Source organism: Cupressus sempervirens, chromosome 11 (genome assembly GCF_028749045.1).
Source record: "Cupressus sempervirens isolate cs-2001-9-10 chromosome 11, ASM2874904v1, whole genome shotgun sequence".
Classification (NCBI taxonomy): Eukaryota; Viridiplantae; Streptophyta; class Pinopsida; order Cupressales; family Cupressaceae; genus Cupressus; species Cupressus sempervirens.
In genome coordinates, this window is record NC_143128.1 from 194,127,607 (window position 1) to 194,139,056 (window position 11,450).

The 11,450-nt window shown below is 33.9% G+C and overlaps 1 protein-coding gene across 1 annotated transcript in view; it reads right to left on the reverse strand.

The window, feature by feature from the left end:
* LOC149528847 (WAT1-related protein At5g07050-like) overlaps positions 1-10,104 on the reverse strand; it is a 23,143-nt gene extending 13,039 nt beyond the window's left edge. The window contains exons 1-4 of the mRNA XM_089808079.1: positions 9,911-10,104; positions 9,681-9,743; positions 9,484-9,600; positions 7,687-7,765 (exon numbers count right to left, since the gene is read on the reverse strand). Of these exons, the coding sequence (XP_089664205.1) occupies positions 7,687-7,765; positions 9,484-9,600; positions 9,681-9,743; positions 9,911-10,104 (453 nt within the window). The remainder of the gene's footprint in view (positions 1-7,686; positions 7,766-9,483; positions 9,601-9,680; positions 9,744-9,910) is intronic.
* Between the last annotated feature and the right edge of the window lie 1,346 nt (positions 10,105-11,450).

The window sequence follows — 11,450 nt, forward strand, 5'->3', positions numbered from 1 at the left end:
TGGATAATGACGCCTTGAATGATTTAAGAAAGAAGAAGTTATGTTTTCATTGCAAAGAGCCTTGGGATCTATCTCATAAGTGTCCTCTCAAGGCTAAGGCAAATCAAATGGAGTATTTCTTAGTAGAAGATTCATAGTTAGAGAGGGGATATCAACACTCTGATTTAGATGAGGAGAGCAACATTCCTAAGGATGAGAAGTAATTAGCATGATTAACAGGGGCTCAGAAGGCAATCACATTTAAGGTCAGAGGTACTATCCAAGGGTAGAAAGTGATCTCACTCATTGACACTAGAGCTATACATAATTTTATAAATGCACAATTGGTCATGAAGAGAGGTCTACAAACTGAGGAGCACACCCGATTTAGAGTTATGGTAGCTAATGGTGAAAAACTATTATGCACTTGGAAGATATCTAATCTTTACAACAAGTTTTGAGATGGCTATGAGTTGGAAGATGAGTTCTATGTGGTAGACAAGGGAGACTATGATGTCATCCTTGGCATGGTATGGATGGCCTCACCAATAGAGTTCACACTTAACCTAGCAAAATTGGAGATGAAGTTTCATCATGAGGGAAGAACTATTGTACTTAGAGAACTTTCAGATGGGAGTTGCAGAGAAGTTTCCATAAGGAGAATGTAGAGACCTTTTCAGCATAATAACATAGAGTGGGTAGTAGAATGTTTCACTATGCCAACTTCACAAAAGCCACAAGTGAAGAGTCATCCACTAGATATCAGGGAGATACTTGATAGGAACACTAAGGTATTTGGGGAGATTCCACATGGGGTTTCTCCTGATAGGGGGATAGAGCATGTTATTGAGCTTGAGGAGGGAGCCAAACCAGTTATGAGTACTCCCTATCATCATCCTAAGAAACATAAGGATGAGATAGAGAAGGCAATTAAGGAGTTGTTGGAAATAGGGCATATCAAGCCTAGTAAGAGCCCCTTTTCTTTAGCAGTAGTGTTGGTAAAGAAGAAGGATAGGACAATGCACATGTGCATTGATTAAAGGGCATTAAACAAGAAGACCATCAAGAATAGATATCCCGTCCCATGAATAAATGAGTTGATTGATGAGTTACATGGTGCATGTTTTTTCACAAAGATTGATCTATGGTCAAGGTATCATCAGATCAGTATGAGGGAGTAAGACATTGAGAAGATATCTTTTTAGTTTCACTATGGCCACTTTGATTTTTTGGTTATGCCATTTGGCCTAACCAATGCCCTTGCTACGTTCCAGAGTTGCATGAATCAGGTATTTAGGGAACAGCTTAGGAGATTTGTCTTGATTTTCTTTAATGACATTTTAGTCTTTAGTAAGACTTGGGAGGAGCATTTACAAAATCTTGAGATGGTGTTGTCCACTTTGGAGGAAGAGTCACTATATGCCAATGAATCTAAGTGTGAGTTTGGGATGACTGAGCTAGTATACCTTGGGTATATCATTAGCGCAAATGGAATTTAGGTAGATCTTGAAAAGATTAGGGCTATTGTTGATTGGCCTACTCCTATGAATCTTACATAGCTTAAGGGATTCCTTGGTCTCTATGTATTTTAAAAGAGATTTGTTAAAATATTTTCATAGATCACTGCACCCTTGATAGACCTTACTAGGAAAGGGGCCTTCACATGGATAGAGGCAGCTCAAAGAAGATTTGATCATTTCAAAAAGGTGATGTCATCATGTCTAGTACTAGTTCTACTAGATTTCACAAAACCATTTGAGCTTCATTATGATGCATCAAGGGATGGGATTGGGGCAGTCTTAAAATAGGAGAAGCATCCCATTATTTTTTAGAGCAAAAAATCCATGGAGTGGATAGGGGCTATTCCATCTATGATTGGGAGATGTTGGCTATAATGCATGCATTGGCTAAGTTTCAGTCCTACCTAGTTGAGGGAAAGTTTGTTATCAAAACCAATCACAACAGCATCAAATACTTTATAAGCCAACATGATTTGAATGATAGACAACATAAGTGGATTAAAAAGTTACAGGCCTATGAATTTGACATTGAGTTTGTCAAAGGTAAGAAGAATGTGGTGGCAGATGCTTTATCCAAGAGACCTCATATTTATGCTCTTGCTAAGATTATAGGAGATTGGAGAAATAAGATCATAGAAGAGTATGCGAGGCACACTTGAGCTTCTAGAGTAATTGCAGGCACCATACATGATGATTGTTACATAGTGATGGATGGATTGATAAAGTTTCAGGGTAGGATATATTTGGTTCCTTCATCATAGTTTAGGGAGGTAATATTGAAGGCATTTCACGATGCACCTATAGCTAGACATCCAGGGGTTTCTAAGACCTATAGGTAGATCCATGAGTAGTTTACATGGAAAAGGCTCAAGGATGATGTTTAGAAGTATGTCAGGGAGTGTGCAATTTGCTAGCAGAATAAGGGAGAGCACACATATCTTGCAGGGTTGTTATAGCCTTTTCCCATTTCAGATAGGAAATGGGAAAGTATTTCTATGGACTTCATCATCAAGTTACCATGAGTACAAGGGAAAGATTACATCTATGTGATAGTTGACTGGCTGATGAAGTTTGCTCACTTCTTTGCTATTCCATCCACTTATACAACAACACAAGTGGCCAATCTTTTCTTTAGAGAGATATTCAGGTTAGATGGGCTACCTAGTTTCATTGTCAGTGATTGGGATAGTAAATTCATGATTACTTTTTGGCAGGAACTATTTAGGTTGTGTGGTAGAGATCTTAGACCTAGCACTAGTTATCATCCATAGACAGGTGGGCAGATAGAGATTGTGAATAAATGGGCAGAAGGATATCTAAATAGCTATGTGACTGCACAACAGAGGGCTTGGGTCAAATGGCTACATATGGGAGAGTATTGTTATAACACCACTTATCATATTTCCATCAAGATGACTCCATTCATGGCACTGTACGGTTATGAAGCACCTAGTTTCATGGATCTAGTTTTGGGGGATAGTAGAGTGCCCAAAGAAAAACACTTCTTGTAGGATAGTCAGGATATTTTGAGGGTGCTCAAGGAGAATATATAGCAAGCCAAAAATCAACAAAAGTTGTATGTAGAACAGCATCAGATAGAGCATAGTTTTGAGGTTGGGGATATGATTTACTAGAGGCTACAACCATACAGACAGTCATCACCTAAGAAAAACAAGATAGAGAAATTGAAGCCTAGATTTTATGGCCCCCTACAGAGTGATTCAGAAGGTGGGTAAGGTTTCTTATGATATTGAGCTTCCAGAGGGTAGTCGGGTACATAATGTGTTTCATGTGTCAAGGGGTAAGAAAGCCATCGGTTAGAGAGTTGTGCCTTTAGCAAAATTACCACCATTAGATCAGGAGGGAAAGCTCATATTAATTCCTAAGGCTATCCTAGATACTAGGGAAAGGACTCTGCAAAGCAGGTTAATTAAAGAATATTTAGTCAAATGGAGATATCTACCAATGGAAGATGCTACTTGGGAGAGTGAGTAGGTGCTACAACAAACAAGACTAACATTCCTTGAGGACAAGAAATTTCATGGAGGGCAGACTATAATGACCCCATCTTTTAGCCTTCACATTCTCCAAAGTCTAAGTGGAGCATAAGAGGAAATTAAATTAATTTTTTATAAAGTCATTAAATAAATTAAAAATTAAAAGGTGACTTTATATTTAATTAATTAAATTAATTATTCTATTATGAGGGAGAAGCTTCTAGAGTGTGTATTAATTACTGGAAAGGCAAAAGCCTCTAGTAATTTAATTTTCTAGAAGCACAATTAATTATTGTATTGCAAGGGAGAAGTTTCTAGAGAGTGCATTAATTATTGGAAGGGAGAAGCTTCTAGCACTTGCAATTAATTAATGTTTTAGTTCCTTCTAGAAGGGTGAAGGAAAAGGATAAATAGGGGTAAAAGTCTCATTGTTGAGCATTTGATTTTTTTGAATGACATTTGATAAGAGCTTGGATGTGCAAATCACATATCTTCCTTGGCAGTAGGGGATGTTTATCCTCTCTTATAACATTCTAGACATCATTCCCTTGGGGTTTGGCATTTGGAATACATTGCTTTGTACCTAAGTTCATCATTTTGATAATTAATATAATTCAGCATCGGTTCCATGTTTAGTTTGCATTAAAAAATCTATTTCAGCAGTTGGTTTAGTTCTTGGGCATTTCTAGGGTACCCATTACATAGAAGTAGATCAAAATGATCAAGGCATTTTTATTTTCCAAAGTAAGTATGCTATTGATTTTTTGCAAAGATTTAAAATGAAAAATGTGAATTCGTTCCCTACACTAGTTACACTGGGTATAAAACTTAGCAAGGATGATGAAAGCCCTAATGTAGATGCAACTTCATTAAGAAGCTTAGTTGGAAGCTTTCTATATTTGATAGGTACAAGACCAGCCATAATGCACAGAGTTAGTCTTATTTCTAGATTCTTGAAAGAAAGCAAAAGAAACTCATTGAAATGTTGGAAAGAGAATTTTGTAATATATAGTTGGAAAATAGAACTTTAGGATATTATATGCACCTTCATATGATTACAAGATGGCTAGTTATATGGATAGTGACTGGAGAGGTAGCTTAGATGATGAAAGAAGCACTTCAAGCTATATCCTTCATGAGCTATCTCTTGTGCATCAAAGAAGCTATTGATTTTGAAACTATCATCACGATTAATGACCTACCAATCAATGTGGATGAGAAGAGTATTTTCATATTTAAAGTATCTACAAGAGGATCCTACTAAAATATACTATGAAAAAAATTCTATAATTGCTTTATCAAAAAATCATGTCTCTCATCAATGTGGTAAATATATAGACATAAGATATCATTATATTCATGAGTTGGTGAACAATGGTGACATATGTCTTGATTTTTGTAGGTCCAAAGAATAATTGGCAGACATTCTCATAAAACCCCTTGCAAATAATATTTTTGAGCATCTCCAAGAAAGGATTAGCATTGCATACATAAATAACATTGAAGATTTAGGGGGAGTGTTGGATGACGTGGGCCTCTAGCCTATCTTTGTTTAATCTCCCTTACCCTTTCTACCTACTCCAACTACTTTAATTATTGCATGCCTTGTCATGAATCGTTCTGCACTTCACATTTTGTATATGGAAATTCTAAATTGTTCTAGAATTATCTAGAAGCTTATAGTTTAGTTGAGAAGACTTATTTTTATAAATGAATATGTTTTTTTTTCATTTTAATGAAAGGGTAAGTGAAGGAAATGAGATTTTGAATGTTGGCAATCTCAGATGTAAATATTAGCATAAATACATGAAACTAAAATAACTAAGTAAGGAGTTTTTCTATATAATATTGGTGGCTTTGTTTTACAAGGGAGAATGTTAATCAATCTATGCTCTATTTTTTCTCCATTTCTTGTGTGTCTCTCTTATTTCTTCCTCTTCTTTTTAGTTGTTTCTCTTTCTTCCATTACAATAATTTACTTGGTGCAATGTTTCCCATCAACCCTTTAAGAGTTAGAGTGGTGGAAGAACTTGCTGACTCAATTGAAATTTCTAAACCATAAATTATTTGTGCAATTCCAAGATCTCCTACATGTGTTGTCATGTCCTTGTCCATAATAATGTTGCTTGGCTTTATATCACAATATACAACTTGAAAATAATGGCCATGGTCCAGATACTCTAATCCATGTATACAATCAATTGCTATGTTCAATATCTCCTTGAATGTCAATGAGTTATCCTTGGAATGTGGTAATGTGTGATGATTTCCTTTGCACATGAAATCCAAAACCAAAAATTTGTGTCGAAATTGAAAACAAACATGGATATTATTTTGACCAAGTTCCTGTGCGTACATTTTGATGACACTCCATATTCCTTATTGAAGCTCTTTCTTGCTTCTCCATTTTGCAAATTTAGAAGTTTGAAAGCAACTATTGTACCTTAAAATTATGCAAAAATGTTTAGTAAACTAGTGCTAGTAGAGAAGCCAATGTTAAGTGTGACTTCTCTTGGTTTTCAAAAGGGGTGATACATGGGCTTGCATAAATTTTTATCAAGGTGGAGATTGTTATACAATGAAAACAATGAGTAAAAGAGGAAAGGGAAAGATTATTAAAACAATGTTACTTTATTTTAGAAAAAGAATAGTTTTTATCTTCAAAAGGAAACTTTAGAATTTGGAGGAATACATTGAGTTTAATTCAATGTTCGAAAGTTTTTCTGTTATCTTAAAGAGGTTATATCTTTCTTCTCTACAAAGGTAGATCATAATGTTTTTCAAGAGAAATATTATAGTAACAATTGTGAAGTTGGAGATGTAATAGAGTCTTCTATTCAATCTTCATTTTACCTTTCAAATTCTTCTTCTCACAATTCCAACTTTTTAAAATTATAATTGGTAGAGTGATTTGGATTTTGTCCAAATCCACATTGACAAAAGTGGTAGGCACTTCATACCCTTCTGCCCTCAAATACTTATAGATCCAAACATAATCAAGCATTTGTATAATATCAAACAACCTAGAGAGGAAGAATACGTTATACTCCATTTCATCCTAATGGGCATCAAATGAAGCATTATCTTAGAAAAGAGGATTTTATTTTCTTCAAATTCCTCTAGCTTCTTCCAAGATATAAACATTTTTCATTGTGAAATCCTCCTGACATTTTAATTCATGCCTACTATTAACACTAAATATCACTTTCTCAAGATCCCAAAGTATTTAATTTTAGGAAACAATCCCAATGTAGTTAATTTGGCTTATGCTTTTGTATCTTGGACAATATCATACAAACCACCAAAGAACCTAAATTGCTATTTAGTCTAAAGGAAAAACTATAATCAAAATATTATTTTCCTAGAACTAATTAGAGTTCCCTACAAGGAATATCATCCAAGTGGTTGAAAATGTGGTTCCACCTCTTTGTCTTAATATTCTTATGAAATGTCATCTAGTGGCTCTAAGAAACATGAAAGGTATGCTCATTAGTTTTTGTCGTACACAACTAAGACAAGGGATTAGAAAAATGCTATATTAAGGTTCAATTATAAATGTTTCCTCAAACCCTAAAGGTTAATCAATTGCAATATGCAAAGAATTCTCAATTTAGAACAAATGTAATAGAGGATATAAATGTGTACAATGTAAATTTCAATAGGAAAGAATAGTGAGCTAGGAAGATGAGTGAACTATGATGAATATAACTATGACAATAAAAGATTATGAATGAAAGATATGAATTAACAAACTTGTATCATAGGTGAATGTATGAATACAATAAGTATCTAGCTACCAAGTCTGAAGTTATGAAGTATGAAAGGGGTAGGTTCACCGAAATAAAATGTAAACTTGAAATGACCATCCAATGTGATAGACCATCAAGTAGTACATCCATTAGAAAAAGATGGGTAGAAGATCTTGAATATAACCCTTTAGAGGATGTTGATTAGATTATTAGAACCAACTATGAATGTAGGGGTTCTAAAGCAAGATCTTAGTCCATTTAGGGGTCTCTAGGTGGTAAGGTCTCTTTCTATTTCCCCTTTTTGTTGTTAAATTTTATTTGATTGAATGTGATGCAATGAAAGTAAAATATGGGAGAATGTAAGATCAATTATGCTACCCTAAACTAAGTTATTAAAGTAAAAAAGACTAAAAATTACTACCCTTTGTACAAAGTCATTACCATTGCTCCTCCCACAGATATTATTGTACCCACAACCTTCACTTGGCTACGAAGTTCTCTAATCTTCACCTTCTCCATTCTACACAACACATACAACTATTAGAGTATCACTTGTAATAAAAAGAGATGTAGTAGTTATGCCCATCGTAAATTATATATATCATATGTATTTGATATTAGGTATTTCATATACAATTTCTACCAAACTTTACGTTTAGTCTCTCTATGGAAAGATGGTTGAGCTAGAAGGATTGATTGGAGTATTCCTTCTTATTTCGAGTGAAATTCGATGTTCCTAAGTAAATCCACGAAATGTTCACTGTATAGATTCTTTTAAAGCTGACCATTTCGGAAGATACTTGTGAGATCCAACTCCAACATTAAAAAAATCTCATTAGAGGTTTCAAAATCTTTTGATAAATCATCTCCTTCATAGATTAAATGCTCCCTTTCACTTTTTAATTCCAAATCTAATCTAAGCAAGGGCAAGGAATTTCCAGGATTAATCACACCACATAAATCATAATCAACAAGAATTATAAGCTTTTACAAAACTCGTTTAATGGTCTCATAATTTAACTCACTCTTACAAATCACACAAAACAACTTGCTTGACTCACTTCACTCATGCTATTAGTTGTCCAAACATTGCACAACTATAGAGGACATTACCCGAGCCTAATGGAACTACATCTGCTCATTGGATGTCACCATCAATCTTGATTTTTTGAATCAAGACTGATCAAGATGTATGGTATTTTTAAAAAGTCTTTAAATTGTTTGTTTGTAGACCTTTCATGGTTTGATCTTACGATCTGGCGTAGCCGGAAATCCAACCTTAAATGTTTTTTCTACTTTTCCTGTTCTCTATATCACATCTTTACATCTTGAATATCCTTTTGAAAATGCTTAATTTCTTCAATAACACGACCATCTAAAAGAGTTGAGAATCCTATGTAAATTAATGTATATAAAGCACGGAAGCAAAGAGGTTATGGTAATAAATGCTCCATATACAAATTAGCCGATGTAAAAAGCCGGCGTGAGACTCTTTTCCGGTGTGGATCTCCAAATTCTATATTTTCTTCAGCCTAACACCACATTATGTTTTCGTCTTACAAAAGATGATGTTTCATAGGATTTATGTCATGATTTTCCGGGATTGAATTGAGTTAATTTGCATTAATCATCAATCGTCGAACGCGGTTAATTTTTTTTGGTCCGATAAACAGGAGCTTTCTAAAAGAGAACTGAAGCTGTTAAGATTTTCTTGAAGAATTTTTAAACTATTAAATTATAATCAAGCATACAGCCATTACAAAAGTGAATGTAGGCACCGAGCATAATTGAACTTGGTCTTCTAGACTTTGTAAATAAAAATATAAGTATATTACTTTATATTTTATATATATATTTTTTAAATGAAAAAATTAATGTCTATCTATTCTTTTACACTTGTTCAAACATACATGCTAAAATATAAGTGTCACATTTTAAAGAAGATAACATGATTCCAAAATAATCTGTTGCTGAAAAATATATTTATAAAACCTCAATTTTATACTTAAAATCTCCATAAAATTCAACCCTCAATAAATGTTGATAAAATATAATTAATTCGATAGAATTTTAGACTCCATTAATTAAAGCTACTTAAATATAATTGAAAAAAATCAACTTTAATAAACTATGTTTCATTACAATATAATATGTATCATTTTCCTTGGCATGATGACTGCAAATGGCTTACTTGTCAATTATTACATGAGTCTCAGTATGACAACGGTGGTAAATTACCTGAATAGGAGAGCCATTACAAAAGTGATTGCAGGGACCAAGTTACACATCGCACCGGCAAAAGTGGACGAAGTGTATTTCAACCCCAAGAAATAGAGGTTTTGATCCAGGACAGGCCTGCCAATATACACAGACATTACATGCTTGGGAGAATAGAAAAATAATAGAAAAGCCAACAAAATTAGATATGTACTTACCCCAGCAAACCGAGGGCAAAAATCTTAACAAACATTGTAAATGTGATTCTGGTCATAACGTTCCTGCAATGCTAAGATGAGTAGTTAGTTCATTTGCATGTTTGAGAAGTAAGTTAAAACACATTTAAGATATGTTTTGCATGGATTATGTTGTAAACACCTCTCAAAGAAAAGGGCGTAAGGAGCAAGCACAAATAAGATGTGTTTTGCATGGATTAAGTTGTAAACACCTCTCAAAGAAAATGGCGAAAGGAGCAAGCACAAGAGTAGCTACAGCGTGCCTGTATACAACGAGAACAAAGGGACTCATTCCTTTGTCTAGAGCAACTTTTGTGATAATGTCCATTCCAGCGTACCCGAACTGTAGCATTATCATACCTATATACGGTTTTGATGTCTCCAACAAATCTATCCGTTTCCCCATTGTTATATCCTACAACTGCAGCGCCCTTCAAACAAAAGGCGATTAGTTTTAGATAATAACTGATCTGTAAATTGAAAAGTTTGCCAAGAATAACTAGCACATACCCAGTTGAACAGAATATCAAAATACCTTGTTTTCCATGTGCATCCAAAATCAATCAACCAGTTATTGAACAATGAAAGTATGATCTTGGTATATTTCAGCGTAGCATGCCCAGCATACTCTCCAGTAACTTAGGTTACTTATCGACTAGGGACTTCTGAGTTTGTAGCTTGAGTTTAGGTTTGTTGGCATTTGTAGATTTTGTCTATATACATTAGTATAATTTTGAAGGATATTTTCTGTATCTCGTGTATGAGATTCTCAATACTCAATAGTTTAATTGTTATTTCAGCTTTTGTTTGCCGATTTAATGAAATTTGTTATAAAAAGCTTTTAAGATGATTGACTTTGACTCGAGAACAACAGAGTTGAATTTTTAATTTGTTATCAAAAGCTTTTAAGATGATTGACTTTGACTCGAGAATAACAGAGTTGAATTTTTTCAGTGGGGAAGACGTGTGTTAATAGAAATTTCCTCAAAATATAGTGAAAATTTGATAGAGATGTTGACTTGGCTAACTCAACTTTATATTCTTAGAAACTACATAAATTTACTTTCTTGATTTCATTAAGATAAAAGAATAATAATGTCAAGAACATGTAACTATTTAACTAAATAAACGAGACAAGAATTAGATAATCACATAAATGAACATAAGTTAGCCATTAAAATAAATAAATGAATAAAGTTAATCAATTAAATAAATTTATTTATTTTAATATAGAATGAGTTCAAGAATTAGTTAAATAAATTAAAGTTAGTTATGAGATTTATAGAATTATAATAGTAAAATAATAAAAGAGATTAAGTAAATCATCTACTAAGTGAAAATAATTTAAAGAGACTCGGAGATAAGTTTTGGGCTTTGCTAGGGTTTCATGCGAACTTTCAATTTTCTTGCGTATGGCTCTTTGTTTGAGCTTTCCTTCTGTCACTTCCATTTGTCACATTGCATTTACTTTAGGAGCTTTCAGGCTAGGTTATAGTGACCCCAGCTAGTGGTGACCCAATTGTTGCTAGTGTTCATGCTGCTACTTTGGATTGCCATGGTGCCTCCTTAGAACAAATGCCCTCACAAATTCGTCTCGAATGTTTTTCATGAGGTAATCCTGATAATATTTGTCCTTTACAAGAATTTGATGTTGCATGTGATTGGTTAGAACATCATACTTTAATAGGGTATTTTGTGGGTAGGACTCCTGAAGCTATTCTCCGAGAATGGGTTAACAAGAGCTAGATTCCT